This window comes from Cetorhinus maximus, chromosome 22, assembly GCF_964194155.1.
Source record: "Cetorhinus maximus chromosome 22, sCetMax3.hap1.1, whole genome shotgun sequence".
NCBI lineage: Eukaryota > Metazoa > Chordata > Chondrichthyes > Lamniformes > Cetorhinidae > Cetorhinus > Cetorhinus maximus.
The window spans coordinates 54,374,931-54,392,637 of record NC_135900.1 but is presented as its reverse complement, the minus strand read 5'-3'; the positions used below and the strand labels follow the sequence as shown (position 1 = coordinate 54,392,637).

The following is a 17,707-nucleotide window of genomic DNA, read 5'->3' as shown; positions in this document are numbered from 1 at the left end:
CGTTTCGAGCCTTCATGGCCCTTCGGCAGAACTGAAGCATAGTTAGAAGAAGGGAGAAATATAAATTGGTTTAAGGTGGGTGGGGGGGAGGGAGAGATAGACATTGAGGGTGTGGTGATTGTGGAGATGAGCAGATAATCAAAAGATGTCACAGACAAAAGGGTCAAAGAGGTGTCGAAGGTGGTGACATTTGTCTGAGAAAAGTGCTAATTAAGAATGGAAGACAGGATATTCAAAGTACAGCTCTAGTGGGGGTGGGGTGGAAAGACTAACAAGGTTTTAGTTTAGATTTAAAAATAATGGAAATAGGTGGGGAAAGAAGAATCTATATAAATTATTGATTATTGAATCTATATAAATTATTAAAGTACAGCACAGGAACAGGCCCTCCAAGCCTGCGCCGATCATATTACCCGTCAACTAAAACATTTTGCACTCCCGGGGTCCATATCCCTCTATTCCCATCCTATTCATGTATTTGTCAAGCTGCCTTTTAAACACCATTATCGTACCTGCTTCCACCACCTCCTCTGGCAGCGAATTCCAGACACTCACTACCCTCTGTGTAAAAAACTTGCCCCGCACATCTCCTCTATAGTTTTCTCCTCTCACCTGAAATCTATGTCCCCTAGTAATTGACTCTTCCACCCTGGGAAAAAGCTTCTGACTATCTACTCTGTCCATGCCGCTCATAATTTTGTAAACTTCTATCAAGTCGCCCCTCAATCTCCGTCGCTCTAGTGAGAACAATCTGAGTTTCTCCAACCTCTCCTCATAGCTAATAACCTCCAGACCAGGCAGCATCCTGGTAAACCTCCTCTGCACCTTCTCCGACGCCTCCATATCCTTCTGGTAATGTGGTGACCAGAATTGCACGCAATATTCCAAGTGTGGCCTAACCAAGGTTCTATACAGCTGCAGCATGACTTCCCAGCTTTTATACTCAATACCCCTGCCAATGAAGGCAAGCATGCCATATGCCTTCCTGACTACCTTATCCACCTGCATTGCCACTTTCAGTGACCTGTGGACCTGTACACCCAGATCCCTCTGCCCGTCGATGCACTTAAGGGTTCTGCCATTTACTGTATAATTCCTGCCTGTATTAGACCTTCCAAAATGCACTACCTCACATTTGTCAGGATTAAACTCCATCTGCCATTTCTCCGCCCAAGTCTCCAACTGATCTATATCCCGTTGTATCCTTTGACAATCCTCTTCACTATCTGCAACTTCTCCAACCTTAGTGTTGTCTGCAAACTTACTAATTAGCCCAGTTACATTTTCCTCCAAATCATTTATGTATACTACAAACAGCAAAGGTCCCAGCACTGATCCCTGCGGAACTACACTAGGCACAGCTCTCCATTCAGAAAAGCACCCTTCCACTGTTACCCTCTGTCTTCTATGACCAAGCCAATTCTGTATCCATCCTGCCAGCTCACCTCTGATCCCATGCAACTTTGCCTTCTGTACCAGTCTGCCATGAGGGACCTTGTTAAAGGCCTTACTGAAATCCATGTATATAACATCCACTGCCCTTCCATCGTCGATCATCTTTGTCACTTCCTCGAAAAACTCGATCAAGTTAGTGAGACACAACCTCCCCTTCACAAACCCATGCTGCCTCTCACTAATACGCCCATTTGCTTCCAAATGGTAGTAAATCCTGTCACGAAGAATCTTCTCAAATAATTTCCCTACCACTGACATAAGGCTCACCGGCCTGTAATTTCCTTATACAATGGAACAACATTGGCCACTCTCCAATCCACCTGAACTCCCGAGGTGCGGTGAGAGTGACTGCCCTTGACATCAAGGCAGCATTTGGCAAGAGTGTGGTATCAAGGAGCCCTAGCAAAACTGGAGTCAATGGGAATCAGGGAGAAAACCCTCCGCTGGTTGGAGTCATACCTGGCACAAAGGAAGATAGTTGTGGTTGTTGTTGGTCAAGTCATCTCAGCTCCAGGACATCACTGCAGGAGTTCCTCAGGGTAGTGTCCTAGGCCCAACCATCTTCAGCTGCTTCATCAATGACCTTCCTTCCATCATAAGGTCAGAAGTGGGGATGTTCACTGATGATTGCACAATGTTCAGCACCATTTGTGACTCCTCAGATACTGAAGCAGTCCATGTCAAATGCAGCAAGACCTGGGCAATATCTGGGCTTGGGCTGACAAGTGGCAAGTAACATTCACGCCACACAAGTGTCAGGCAATGACCATCTCCAACAAGAGAGTTTCTAATCATCGCCCCTTGATGTTCAAAGGCATTACCATCACTGAATCTCCGACGATCAACATTCTGGGGGTTACCATTGACCAGAAACTGAACTGGACCAGCCGTATAAACACTGTGGCTATAAGAGCAGGTCAGAGGCTAGGAATTGTGTGACAAGTAACTCACCTCCTGACTCCCCAAAGCCTCTCCACCATCCAGGACCAGTAAACCATTCTGAGGAGACTGTCACCTCCAGCCAGGGAGATCAGCATCCCCCTGATCCAGGGCCAGTAACAGGTGCTTTGGAATTAGTTTCTCTGTAGAATAATGGTTTAAACTCTGAGACACGTGTTTATGAAAGGCAGGTATTTATTATTAATCTCATGCTTGCAATAAGTTCGCTTTAAATAAGTGAAATAATTTCCTACCACTGTTAATGTTGAGAAGCAGCACATTTGAGAAGACAACATAATGCAAAGCCTGTTTACTGCCACCAGGCATTTGTAGAAGTATATTCAGAGACCTTCTTCCAAAGTTAAGGTCTTTCTTTATTGTGTGATCTAGCCCTGGTCTATTTACTGTAATGTTAGTCACCACTTTTAAACTAATTAGTGGAACCCGCCAGATCTTTATTAATAAAGGAAATTAACTGCACTTTAACCCACAGCTGGCAGCTGCTTTGCCACCTTCCGCACAATTCCAAGATTGATTTAATTTGATTGAAGTCGAGAGGACAAATAACTTATAAAATGAGCCTGGGTGAAATTTAATATTTAATGTGCACTACTAACCTGAAATGCAAACGTCTGACTGATCACCAGTCACTGCAGTATACTAACAGGCAGTACCAGTATGAAGTCTCATGACTGTATTAAATTGGTCAAGTTTTAGACAAATGCTGAATCTTTGTTTTCCAGCATACAGAATGCTGTAATCGCTGTGTTCCAGCGGAAAGGTTTACCCGATAATGAACTTTATAATCTCAACGAGGGAGTCAGGTGAGCAGGCAAGAATTTCTGTCTTTGAAGTGAACCTTTTTGTTGTTGAAATGTTGGACTCTTTAATTGAGTGTGCCTGATTTAAGAAGGAGGACTCAAGATAAACAATTCCTATAAATAAATTGATCCACTGATCAGCAAATCATTTGGGGAATTCTTTTTGATGGAGAAGCTAAGTTTCGGTAAGGGAAAATGGTGCTTGCTGCAATTAAGTACTATCTCCAGCTAGGGCATGTAAAAATAAAGTAAATCTATGTGGCGTAGAGTAATAGAGCTTTAATTGTCTGTTCCCCTTCTCCCGGTGACCAATATTTTCAAGTCTCTGTGTGCCTATTAACTGATACACTTGTGTCATCCATGAGACATATCAAGAAAGCTGTTTCATGGGACCAATGCTGGTCGCCAATCTTTCTTACTCTGAAATCAAGGCTGGGGAGTGTCCAAGTTGGGACATTTTGGTACATTAACCTTTAAAGATACATATTTCTTCCTCCTGTTTTCATCCTACCCCTCTTATTCTCAAGATAACAAATCTTACTTGGATATGCTCTGAAGACAGCTATGTGCCTTCAGTAACTCATCTAAAATGGCAATTTAAAAAAAGAAATCAAGCTTGGGTAATGTGGACAGGTGAACCATTTGACAGTGGCTCTTCACAGCTGAACTTGATTCTGATGTCCACCACTGAATTTCCAGTAGTGATCAGATAGCAAGCAGGGGAGGAATGATGAACGCTTCCTCACAACAACTCTAGTGTTTCAATTACACCCCTGGCTGAAATGGGACAACTCAACATATACCAGGAATGGGACTTGTATCCTTTCTCTGTGATATTCCAAATCATAATTCTCTACATCAGTCCACCAGCAGAGCTTTCAACCTGCCCTCAAACGGTGTGTGTGGGGTAAGGTTTGCAGAGGGGTTATGTCAAATCAGTAGGATTCAGCTCTGTGAAAATATTGTTGTTGCACTGTACTTTTTTTTAAAAAATGAATTCCAGCACTGCCAGTTAATACTGCACAACTTATTTATGCTTTCCTAGCCAAGTACTACCCCACCTTTGTAGTTATTAGTCATACCCTGACAGATCAACTAACCCAGCATTAACCATAGACTGAACCTGGACCTTCCTGCTGTATGATTCACAAGCACCACCTCATTGTCCTTTTACCCACAGGAAAGTGAACACTTACAAACTATGAATAATACGTATTGTTCTGCTCTACTATCTGTTTTCTTTGAGTATTCAGTTTAAACAGTGCTGATGACAACACTGGTGAACTGATATGGGAATGCTTAAAGCCATGTAACTTAAGACCTGTCTATTAAGTTAACTTCAGTAAAGGTGCACTTTGTTGAGCTCGACAGTCACTTCAAACCCATACTCTAGGTTGTACCATAAACAGTTATGGTTGTTTTTTTTCCCAGTTTTCTTTTCTGTAGGATCAGACACTTGTTGGAGGTTCCCTAGTGACTGATATTTGAGCAGAAATATTTAGAGAGCAGACTGAAACAACAAAAGACAGTTGATGTTAAATACAAAGCAAAGCACAGCAGAGTGTTTCACACGACAGTAACAAATCAGGGGGTTAAAATGGTGTTAGCCCATAAAAGTGACACTGGGAGATTTGTCGAAAACCACCTGAAACCCACACAGTGTTGTGTTCTTCAACACATTCTGAACTGTTGTGTTTACTTTATTGTGTGTACACACTTAGTGTGTAGCTGGTTTTCAGTGACTTTATCCTGCTTTAGTCAACCTTTTTGTTTTTGTTTCTTTTAAAGCAGTACTAAATTCAGATCAGCCATTATTTCATTGCATGGCAGAACAGGCTCAAGGGGCTAAATGACCTACAATAAGCCCTTGCTTAATATTGTCATGGCCCTGAAAAGTGCAACTTTAAATGAAACGACCTTAAGCGAATCAGATTTTCCCATTCCAATCAATGTAAAAGCTGTAGTTAGGTCAAACCTTTCTTGTCAGGAAAAAAAAATTATATGCTATAAGTTAAAATGCTGTACATTCCTAAATTCCTATATTTGTAAATGAAATAAGTTGTAAAATAAAATAAATTTTAAAATATAAAAGAAATGTGCTAACTCTTTCTACTTACCTCCCACTTCCTGACCCTCACACGCACTGCTTCCCTCTCCCGACCCCTTGCAGTGAGCCGGGTGGTGAGAAGGAGGAAGCGAGCAAGGGGAGCTACAAGTGAGAGGGTCAGGGATGGAAGCAGGATGGACAGCAAGTGGGAGAGGCCACTCAAAAATGGCGCCGATTGGGCCAAGTATCACTACATCAGCCTGGCACGAAACAATGATAAAATGGACATCCTGGCAGGAAGTGCACATGCCAGCCTCATTATATCCTCAATGTTAAAGTGCAATGACTTCAAATGGGGCAACTTGAAACAGGGACATAGTGTCCCTATTAGGCTGAAGTGGTATTCTTTTTTTTACCTGAGTGACTTTTAAGCTGCTGATTGTTTCCTCATTTAGGTTTCTGTTGTGTGGGAACACTTGCAATTTCAGACCATCAATGGTGGCACAATTTTAACCTAACTGACAGGATCAAATGCAACACTGCTTTTACACCCTGCCAATTTTAATCACCCAATGGATTTCTTGGCAAGTATGATTAAAATGATCAACAATGCCTAAGATATCATAGCTAGAAGCAGAGTAACGCACACCCTACTCTGCCCAGAAAATGGGTCTTGGCCATAAACTCAGAAAAGAACCACTTGCTGTATCAATGTAACATTGTTTATTTCTCACACCATCCTCATACGGCCTTTGAGTGAACTTATTAGTTACGGGCAGTTTTGAACTGTGGATCCATGCCAGATAGCAACCGGTTTAGACTGCCCCAACTTGCTTCTGATATTGCTTATTTTTTTCCTTCCTTTTCTTGGTACAGGCAATTGTTGAAAACTGAGCTTGGATCATTTTTCACTGAATACCTTCAGGTCAGTATCATGTATTTTTCCACAGTCACCACTCTGAAATGTTAATGTACAGACTTGGATTTTTTTTTTACATGTTGTGACGACCAGGTGAGGAAGAGTGAACTAGCTTCCCTTTATTCAACTTCCTCAGTTGGTCACAACAAAGGTTTTTGAGTTTTTTTCCCCCGTAAATGCTTTTTCCAAGCCAGATGTATTTACTTCTTAATAAGGAGGCAATCAAACCAGGTTTTCTTGAATCAAACAGCAAGTTTATTAGTTATTAAACCCGAGAAGTAATAATAAAAGACGTGACCACACACACACCTTGGAAGTAAGAAAAGTTAGAGTCCAAATAAAAGTTAAGCATATGCAATTAAGTCCTTTGCTTGTCCTTGAGGCGTAGCTTGTTGAACATTGTGGCCGTTTGAAACTAGCTGGTTTCCTTTAAAATCCTGGAGTTGTACTGAAGTTCAGGTAACTGCACTTTGCTGGAGCCAATCTTAGCTTCAGAGAGAGAGAGATTCCTTACTGCTTCCTTCAGCAATTTTTCCAAATGACTTTGATGTCTTCTCTCTGCATCTGGCTTGGCAAAACCAGTTCTTAAACTTCCTGTCTGTACATTCCAAGAAAAGAGTTCAATTAATGTGTCTGCAGTCATTGTTGTAGAACATGTACTTACGTTTTTGATCTTTCACCCCAGAAACCTTTGACACATTTCAAGATGGTAGAAACCAACAAGAGATAGGGTTGTCTTGTCCTCCACAATGGGGCTTTGAGTGTTTATTGGGTATTGGGTGTGACCTGGCTAGTTAATGATTCCCATTGTCTTTACTGTTGATTTTAAATTCAGCACTTTGCACTTTTATGCCCTCCTTTCAAGAGTCCCTTTTTGAAGTGGACGTTGACGCCCCCCCCCCCCCAAAGGTGTGAAATTCCATGCAACATGTCAGGGCAGATCTGAGGTGCAATCCATATAGGAACTTCCCAGACACCAGGTGACAGGTGGTAGTCATCTTTGGTCAGTGTCTTCTTGAATTTTTTTTAAAAAGCAGGCCCTTTTTAAACAGTTCAGTATATTTTTGGTTAGCTGGTGAAGTTATAGGTAGATCTCACTCAGTCACAATTTCCTGTCGTGATCTCTGCCCCCATATGAAACAAGTCAAAAACTGGCGACAGTGTACACATGGCCCCATCTGAGGGTGAGGAGGAAGTGGTTTTACTATCTGAAACCTGGGGCTCCTCAAGAACCTTCACAAGGCTTTAGTGACACTGCGTGTGTGTTGGTAATATTGAGCTTATTGTGACATTTTGTACAAATTATGAAGGATAAGAGAGAAGTGAAGCACATTGGGAGGGATGGGAGGAAGTATAGCTATTCTCCAGAAGGTCTCATTATAGATTGTGAGTGGAAATTATTTCAGGAACTGGGAATTTTCCAAATTGATGGCATTGTGTGAGAGAAGAACTACTATGCATTGTTTTTTACACATTTTAAAAAGAAAACCTACCTTTGACAAATGCACAATTGCACTGAAGAAATTTCTGTAACACTGCATATTTGCACCACTTTATCAGTTTTTCATGGTTCATTTCTTGCTGGTAGAAATGGTTTAGGAAGGATACAGTTTCCTCAATACAGAACATCCTGTCAAATGGCCTGCATTGTTTTCCATCAGGGCCACAGTCAGGAATTCCTCAACGCAGGGAGCTGGAACCTGGATGTGTACCTATAATTTATTACACACTGAGCTCCTGAGATGGCTTCAAATATACTTCGTGGGCTACATGAATTTTGGTTGCCTTCTGTAGTTTCCTATCCATTCCATATCACAGGACATTCGTCTCTTTGCAATTCTTTGTCAACCTTCTCGCAGCACTTTTTTGACATTCACCACCCATTTCTTCTATCTCTAGACCTAAGAGTTGCAACACTGTTTTTGCTCTTCCATCCTCCACCCTTCATAAAATCCAACTTGTCAAAGGCACTGCTGTACATATCCTTTTGGACACTGCTGTCTAGCTGACAAACCATCCCGGCTCCCAATTGCCCAACATACCACAGTAAAAATCCTTGTCGTCCTCATTTATAAATCTCTCCATGACCTTGCCTCATCCTACATACAACTCTCTCCAGCCATATATCCATTGCTGAACATTGTTTTCTGACTCCGGCTTCCAAGGAATTTCACCCCCTCTTTGCCCTATCTTTAGTGACAAGACGTTTACTCATCTCCATCCTACTGTTTGGAAGTCCCATCTAAATCTCGACCTCTTTCCCTTGTTCCATCTTAAAATAATCCTCAAAGCCCATCTGTTTACCAAGCTTTAAACCAACCCTCTTAATTTCTCCTTTCTGGCACATTACTTTCTTGCAGCCAGTTGTGAAGTGTCTCGGGATGTTTAATGACATTAAAGGTGCTATATAAATGCAAGTTGTTTCTACTACTATTGTATAAATCTTGTTGCTTATTCTAGGGAGGTTTACGTAGCCCTGCTTTCTAACAGGATATTGTTCACATATTTCATGAGCATTAAAATAAACAAAGGAATCAATTTCGAATTTGAACTCTGATAACTTCTCATGTTGGAGTCTCTATCATTGGTCACAGGTTTGTCAGTTTAAACGTGTGGAAATGCTTAAGAGGTAAACTGAACTATGAAAATCTATATTTTTGTAAATAGACTCATTATGTAGAGGCAGTAACTTATGAAGCTATCAAGATTTTTAATTTTTGTCAGCAGTGAAGTAAATTTCAAAACACCTGACCTTCTCTAATCACTGGCCAGGTTTTGGGCCTGTTAAATCATGGAAATCCCAAGATGACAAATATGAAAGCAGACCATAAATGGCCGCTGAACCATATTATTGTACTAAATTCACACTGTTTGATGTTAGTGTTTGATTTGGGGTTTTCTTTGCTCTTGTACTCTAGATATTTTTGGCTTCTGTATTCAGTGCTGTTCTGTAACCCAGAGAGACTTGTTTTTGGTTAATGCCAAGGGAACAGAGTGCCCTGTTCTGTTTGTTTCAACTACTGTTTTGATTTTATGCTTTCCGCATGATCATCCTTGTTTTCAACAGTTGTGTAGAATAACATTAGGGTGCACTTGATTTTATCTTTAACAGCCAACCAAATTTAATAAGTTGTCAAAGAACAAGTGAACAGTAGCAATAATACAATCATTGATGAGCTTAGCTAGCTCCTCATGTAATAGAAACTAAGTAGTTTGTGACTGCTGTGCTAAGTATGATGTAAATAATATTCTTGTGCAGTGATTCATTATTTTTCCTACCACCTATGGAAGTCACCTGGCTGACTCTCTTTGAAAGCTTTTGACAAACTCATTTGAAAGAGATATTAATGAGTATTGAATATGAGGGGAGAGAAGCTGAGATGGAATTAGAAGTTAAAACGCTAGTAAGTGAGTCTGGAAGGCAGAGGAAACATAGGCTAGATAAGAAAGAAGTGAGCTTAGCAAGGCTAAATAGAATATATTTTAATGCAGGGAGCCTGAGGGGTAAGACAGACGAGGGCACAGATAGGCATGTGGAAGTATGATATCATAGCTATGACCGAGACTTGGCTAAAAGAAGAGCAAGATTGGCAGCTCAACATTCCTGGTTATAGGGTGTTCAGACAAGATAGAGTTGGTGGGGGTGGGGGTTGCAATGTTGATCAAGGAATCAATTATAGCAGTGAGGAGGGATGATATCTTGGAAGAATCATCATATGAGACCATATGGGTAGAGGTAAAAAATACAAAAGGGGCAAACATGCTGTTGGGTGTGTACTATAGGCCCCCATTCAGGGAGAGATAGAGGATCAAATATGTAATCAAATTTCAGAGAAGCGTAAGAATAATAGGGCAGTAATAGTAGGGGATTTTAACAACCCAAATATTAACTGGGATAGTTTTAATATGCAAAGTAAGGGAGGGAACAAAATCCTTAAGTTGCATCCAGGAGAACTTTTTTAGCTAGTACGTAGAAAGCCCAACAAGAGAGGAGGCAGTTCTGAACCTAGTATTCAGAAATGAGCCCAGGCAGGTGGAAGGCATCTCAGTAGGGGAGCATTTTGGAGATAGTGACCGTAACTCAGTTAGATTTAGGATAGTTAATGGAAAAGGATAAGGTTGAGCCAGGAATAAAAGTTCTAAATTGGGGAAAAGCTAATTTTACTAAGGTGAGATACGATTTGGCCCAAGTGGACTGGGAGCAGCTACTTGCAGATAAAATTGTGTCAGAGCAGTGGGAGGCATTCAAGGAGGAAATAGCGAGAGTACACGGCAAATATGTTCCCATAAAGACAAAAGGGGGTCCAAGTCCAGAGAACCCTGGATGTCAAAGGATATAAAGGTTAAGATTAAGAAGAAAAGATAAGCTTATGGCAGATACCAAGGGCTCAATATAGCAGAGTCTTTAGAGGAGTATAAAAAGTACAGGGGGGACTTAAAAAGGAAATTAGGAAAGCTGAGAGAGTGCATGAGAAAGCATTGGTGGGTAGAATAAAGGAAAACCCAAGGGGTTTTTTTTAAAATAAAGAGCAAGAGAATGACTAGGGAAAGTGTAGGGCCAGTTAGGGACCTTAGAGGTAGTCTGTGTGTGGACATGGAAGACATAGGTACAGTCCTCAATGAATACTTTGCGTCGGTCTTCACAATGGAAAAAGGCGATGCAGGTATAGTCATCAGGGTGGAGGACTGTGAAATATTAGAGGAAATTAACATAGAGAGAGAGGAGGTACTAGCAGGTTTAGTGGCCTTAAAAATACATAAATCCGCAGGCCTGGATGAGATGTATCCCAGGCTGTTGAGGGAGGCAAGGGAAGAGATATCGGGGCCCTGGCAGTAATTTTCAAATCCCCTCTGGCCACAGATGAGGTCCTGGAGGACTGCTAATGTTGTCCCATTATTAATAAAGGGAGGAAGGGATAGACCAGGAAATTACAGGCCAGTCAGTCTAAGCTCGGTGTGGGTAAATTACTAGAAAGAATTCTGAGGGACAGAATATATCTGCACTTGGAGAGACATGAATTAATCAGGGATAGTCAGCATGGATTTGTTAAGGAAAGGTCGTGTTTGACAAATTTGATCGAATTTTTTGAGGAGGTAACCAGGCGTGTTACATTTGATGTGGTCTACATGGACCTTAACAAGGCTTTTGATAAGGTCCCTCATGGCAGACTAGTCAAGAAAATAAGAGCCCATGCTATCCAAGGCAAAGTGGCATGTTGGATCCAAAATTGGCTGAGAGGCAGGAAGCAGAGGATGTGACTGGAAGTCTGTTTCCAGTGGGGTTCCAAACCCTTCCCTTGCCTCCCTCAACAGCCTGGGATACATATTGTCCAGTCCTGCGGATTTATGCATTTTTAAGGCCACTAAACCCACTAGTACCTCCTCTCTCTATGTTAATTTCCTCTAATATTTCACAGTCCTCCACCCTGATGTCTATACCTGCATCGTCCTTTTCCATTGTGAAGGCCGACGCAAAGTATTCATTGAGGACTGCACCCACATCTTCTGGGTCCACACACAGATTACCTCTGTGGTCCTTTCAGTGCTGGGGCCCTTGCTGTTTGTGGTGTACATAAATGATTTGGACTTAATGTAAGGGGTATGATCAAGAAGTTCGCGGATGACACGAAAATTGGTAGGGTGGTAAATAGTGAGGAGGATAGCCACAAACTGGTCAGGTGGGCAGAGCAGTGGCAAATGGAATTCAACCTGGAAAAGTGTGAGGTAATTCTCTTAGGGAGGGCTAACAAGGCAAGGGATTACATTATGAATGGTAGAACCCTGGAATGTACTGAAGATCAGAGGGACCTTGTGTGCATATCCACAAATCCCTGAAGGTAGCAGGGTAGGTAGATAAGGTAGTTAAGAAGACATATGGGATACTTCCCTTTATTAGCCGAGGCACAGAATACAAGAGCAGGGAGGTTATGCTGGAACTGTATAAAACATTGGTTAGGCCACAACTGGAGTACTGTGCGCAGTTCTGGTCACCACATTATACGAAGGCTGTGATTGCACTGGAGACAGTGCAGAGGAGATTTACCAGGATGTTGCCTGGGCTGGAGAGCCTGAGCCTTGGAGCAGCGAAGGTTGAGAGGAGACCTGATATAGGTGTATAAGAGTATGAGGGGCAGAGGTAGGGTGGATAGGAAGGCATTTTTTCCATTAATGGAAGGGTCAATAACCAGGGGGCATAGATTTAAGGTAAAAAGTAGAAAGCTAAGAGCAGAGTTGAGGAGAAATTTTTATCACCCAGAGGATGGTGGGAGACTGGAACTCACTGCCTGAAAGGGTGGTTGAGTCAGAAACTCTTGTAACATTTAAGAAGTATTTAGATATTCACTTGTGTTGCCTTAGTCTCCAGGGTTATGGGCCAAGCACTGGAAAATGAGATTAGTGTAGTCAGATCTTTGTTGACCAGCACGGACATGATGGGCTGAATGGCCTCCTTCTGTGCTGTAAACGTCTATGAGTATAACTGTTAATTAAATAAGCTGCTAATCAAAAACACATTGGAACAAACAACAACAAGTGTTATAAAGCAAAGTTTGACCATCCCAAAAGATGTTTGTATTTCAATTAAATGGCGTGCTTTCTACTCTGTCTAATGTACCAGCATCCTACAAATTAAGCTATTGTTGCAACAATTATATTGAGCTAAGCTGGCACATTATATCTGTGAGTGAAGCTGGTTTGTAATCTCTTGTATACAGTAACTGAATTAAAAGAGGCCAATACTGTTCTAAATTTTAGATAAGAATGCTTCACTTTTATCTCGATTGAAGAAACAAGCTTCCATTTTTATAGTGCCTCAGGACATCCAAATGGGTCTTTGTAAAGCTCTATGTTCTAACACATATACCCCTTTTGTTAAAATAGCAAACAAAGAAATTTAATAGAAACACATTAAAATGCTTAAATTACACAGCATAATTTCAACCTCAGTGAGTATTTTAGCACCTTTTAGGGGATTCTAGTGTTGCCATTTGCTTTTGTATTTAAGTACTTTGATGGATTCACAACAATAGCAGTTGCTAATTCCTTTGCATGATATAAACCTGACATTCAAAATGCATTAGGTTAAACTACTAAAAAGTAAAACTGATCCTAATGACACTCAGTTCGATGTATTTTCGATGTGTACAGTTGCTAAATGACACTGGATGCCAACAATGAACAGGGTATGCCCAGAAAAATATCTGTTCACGTTTACATTTAAAACTCTTGGGGAGGATTGTTACTAAATCATGACACTGTTGGACTTCTTCAGTTCCACACAGGCTGTTCACAAATTTAAGCAAAGTGCTTAACTGCAGAAGCAGCCGAGTCAAAGTGAACCAGGACTTGGTTCCACTGCAAAAATGTCCATCCTCCCTAAATCTCCAGATCACAGATCTTATTTCTTGGAAGAATAGAGACTCTGCCTTTTTAACAAGATCCCTAAACCTAGTTGTTTTTGAAATGAGGATTTGTGTCTTTGTAAACAGTTTTACAGTTTCTCCAGTTTTTCTGGAGCAGGCAATTATTGGCATGTTCTGTAAAATGTATCCATGGTTACTGATGGGGGATGGGGGGGGAGAGTTAAGTCAAGCAATAGCAGCACAGATGTTTCCCTGATAGTTTGTGTTGCATTATCTCAATATTTGTACCAGAAGTGCATAATATTATATGCACACTTTTGCTAAATATTAAATGCCTTACTTACATGGTGCTTCATAGGTCTGAGACTGCTCCTTTAGGTGCTGCTCCACCTGTGCTAACTAATCCAAGCCCAAGCTCAGCTGGGTTCAGCTTTGTAGCTGAGTGCTTACTTACCAGTGGAGCAGATAGTACCTGACTGTTATTAAATAGTTTAGTGTCTGAGACCTACTACAAATCACCTGTCATCAGGCTGACTCCAAAAAGTTGGCAGATCAAGTACATCAAACTCCTTAGGTTGTCCTTTATACAATGGCACAGTGTTGTTTTGTATATGGCTTCATCGTATCCAAAAACAGCAACATCTTTTTATATTGTTAGTGAAAGATAAAGCGCCCCAGATTAATGTCTGTATTATATTGATTTCTGCTGCATCACAGTCTACTTAATTAACCCTTCCAATCTAGTGTTTCTGTACCCATGAACCCATTTTCTGCTTAGCAGTAACAAAAGAAACATCATTATTTTTCATTTATAAAAACAGATTTGAAAATAAGAAATTATTTTCTTCCTCTTGTTTTTCTCCTGTGATATTCTATCTGCACAGTGCACCTTCCCAAATTGAAAGCACAGGCTGGACACCTGATCTTAGGCCTTTGCCAACATTACTGAAGGTAAACAGGTATGCTAAAACTAGGGGAATGGGGCACCAGAGATCATGGTCTCTATTTGAGCATCAGTATTCCGAAGCTTGGACACAAATATACAGATACATTTAAGAGGTGCGCAGGAGCAATCCTGGGGTAACTGGCTCTCTGAATCCCCCCCCCCCCCCCCCCTATGGAGTAATGCTTGGCTGACATTCAGCATCTCCTCAATGTGGCGCAGTTGAAACCTGGAATTCAAATGATGGAACATATGATTGTGACCCCTGAATATAGGAATCAGTGCATTTGTAAATATAGTGAATTTTGGCGGATTTTTTGTTTATTTCCTTGTATAGAATCAGCTGCTGACCAAAGGCATGGTGATTTTGAGGGACAAAATTCGATTTTATGAAGGTAAGAAGACAGTTTACTTTAACGCTTTGTTGCGTGTGCGTCATCATTCAGAAATTGTGATGCTGCTCCTGACCAACTGAGAAGATTGCTGCTGATGCCAGATGGAAATATTCACTGAGACCTCTTCTGAAGCAAGCTTTCTAATCAAAACACAGGGTAGCCTCCATGCCTTTGACTAAAATATCTAATCAGATCATGGTGTGCATAGACAAGTTAACCTTTCTACTCCTGCTACACTTAAGCACCAACACTGCTACCACTACCTTACCCCATCCCAAAAACCAGGAGGGTACAGAGTCTTGGGTGTGGACTTTACCATAGCAACTATTAATGTTGTTCGATAATTGACTGATGGGAATGAAGCTGCTTGGATTAGATCTGATCCTGTGAGTGTTACTCCCCCTTTCCCTCTCCACTGCTCCAATTCCGAGTTATTTGATGAAAAATTCATGATGCCACAACTAGAGCTACTAAATCATGTACCACCATAAATCCATGTCCCGTACAACCCTATCTACCACCTGCTGTATTAGCTGGGGAGAATCAAAATGAAGGGAGCGGGAAGGTGCAGCAGAGTGTGAAGAAATAATTCCTTACTCATTGAGTTATATTTTCTGCCTTACTTAATATTTTGGAAGATGTTCTTTGACAAAATTTTGCTGATATTTTTGGGAAGTCATTCATCAGATAGCATCCAGGATTGAAAAAGCCTGCACATTTTCGAATGTTTGGTTGAATGAACCTTCTAATGAATAGAAAAGATCAGGGGCATAGTTTTCCCCCCATTGGGGGGGTAAGTTCAGGAGTGGGCGTGCCTCTGATCAGCACACATATTTGGGGGTCCACCGCCATTTTACATGGTGGGCCAATTAAGGCCCGCCCAGCGTGACGTCCACAAGGAAGTCTGATGCGCTCCCTGTGCGGGCGGGGAGTGGGGGGATTCCCTGAGCCAAGAGTGCATGCAGATGAAAGAGCGTACTCCTCTCCCTGAGGCTAAGTGCTGCCTCAGGGAGATCGGCTCCACATTAAAAAATGTTAAAAACAGAAAAAAAAATTTCCCTGACATGTCCCCTCTTGTGACACTGTCACATGAGTTGGGACATGTCCATCACTTTTAAATACACTTTTATTAAATTTTTAAAAACCTACATGAAACCTCGTCCTGCCCGTGGATGGGGTTTCATGCTTTTTCCAATGCCCTGCAGGGCTCCAGGCCTCCACTAACCTTAAGGTTGGACGGGCAGGTCCACTAATTAAGCTAATTAGCCGACCTGTCAATGGCCAATTGAGGTCGGCGGACGCACAGTTGATTCGGCTGAGCCCCCCCCCAACCTGAAAATTTAAATGGGGCGCGGTGACGTCGGGAGTTCCGCCCAACGTCATCCCGCATCATTTTACGCGTTGGCGAGCGGGCCCCGCCCACCGCTCACTGATTGGGAAATCCTGGCCCAGATGTCAATGCACAGCTTTTACATTGGTAGTAAGACATTATGATAACTATATTTTGCCTTAAGACAATTTATCATAACCAAATATCTCTGAAAATGCTCACACATTACTTTTGCAGTTTATAGTTATAAATACTAAACACTACTGAATGGGGATATATCTTGCTGTGTAAACAAATGCGGATTATTGTGTAGATGTAGTACGACCTCGTTCACCATGGTAACATGTAGACAATAAATTAAAGCCAAAGGAACTGATGAATGATGAGGAGCTTTTTGTACTGTTAATCCTTTCTATTTCTTAGATTATGCATTTTTTGTATATAGGACAGAAATTACTCGACACCGTGGCTGAAATTTGGGATTTCTTCTTTTGTGACATCCTTCCTATGCTCCAGGCAATATTTTACCCTGTCCAGGTAGGCTTTCAATAAAATGTTCCTTTCTCCTGTTCTACTCACTTCCAAAACAGTCTTGTCAATTTCATTTTTTAGTTGCTTAAATTCATCTCTCTCAAATGGAATCATGAAAGGGAGAAATGGTGATTCTATTCTGGTGCTGATGAATAGCCAACATTACACTTCTCAGAGGCAGATTAACACTCAGCAGCTAAAAACCTAACTCCCTGAGTGGCTCTGAAATGAAAAACAAAACTAAATTGGTGGCAGATGTGTTTTAGCTTCAAAGCACATTAAGCATGTTGCTAATGCAGCACATGAAGTAATTTAGTGGGTTCAAAGACTGTAAGAAATGAGGAATTGTTATATGAAAATAGTTGTGTCATGGGGAGGGGAAATAACCTCTTATCTGGCCTTGCTACATGATGCTGAAACGATGGAATCATGCACTATCTATGAGAATGACAACTTCCAGAATGGGGCATGGACATCATAAGATTAGAAAGTATTTATTTTATTAGTAGGGTTTTATTTTGCAATAAGGGCAGAAGAGGATTGTAGGTAAAGTTTAGGAATGTATCTTTTTAAGCTTTGCTAAATTCAAATATTCCATGGATCTATTTTTACTTTTATTGGTTCTGCTCATTTCTCTATTGTTTTATGTTTTATTTTATTTGAGTGGATTACGTAAGTAAATCATCTGCATGGGTTATGTATCGTCTTGGCTAAGTTACTGGTCACCTGACTTCTGGTCCGCACGCACAATCTACCCCATCAACATGACAGGGCGTAAAACTGCTTCTAGGAGGTAGCATCATAGTGCAGGACGTCGATTTTATTAGAATGATTTTATTGGATACGTGGAGCCTAATTATTACGATAACCCTGGAGTGTCAAATGTAGCTGTCTTTCTGGCACCTGTCGAGCAGCAGAACACCTGTTTTTCTAGTCATCAAAGGATGAGACGTTGGCAAACTGCTT

At 41.3% G+C, this 17,707-nt stretch overlaps 1 protein-coding gene across 4 annotated transcripts in view; it reads left to right on the top strand.

Annotated features, from left to right (window-relative positions):
* The window catches only part of prr5b (proline rich 5b (renal)), a 98,231-nt gene that overhangs the window by 42,517 nt on the left and 38,007 nt on the right, over positions 1-17,707 (top strand). For all 4 annotated transcript variants that reach the window (XM_078568343.1, XM_078568342.1, XM_078568344.1 and 1 more), the window contains 4 exons: positions 3,138-3,218; positions 6,139-6,187; positions 14,823-14,880; positions 16,656-16,747. In XM_078568343.1, coding sequence (XP_078424469.1) covers positions 3,138-3,218; positions 6,139-6,187; positions 14,823-14,880; positions 16,656-16,747 — 280 coding nt within the window. The remainder of the gene's footprint in view (positions 1-3,137; positions 3,219-6,138; positions 6,188-14,822; positions 14,881-16,655; positions 16,748-17,707) is intronic.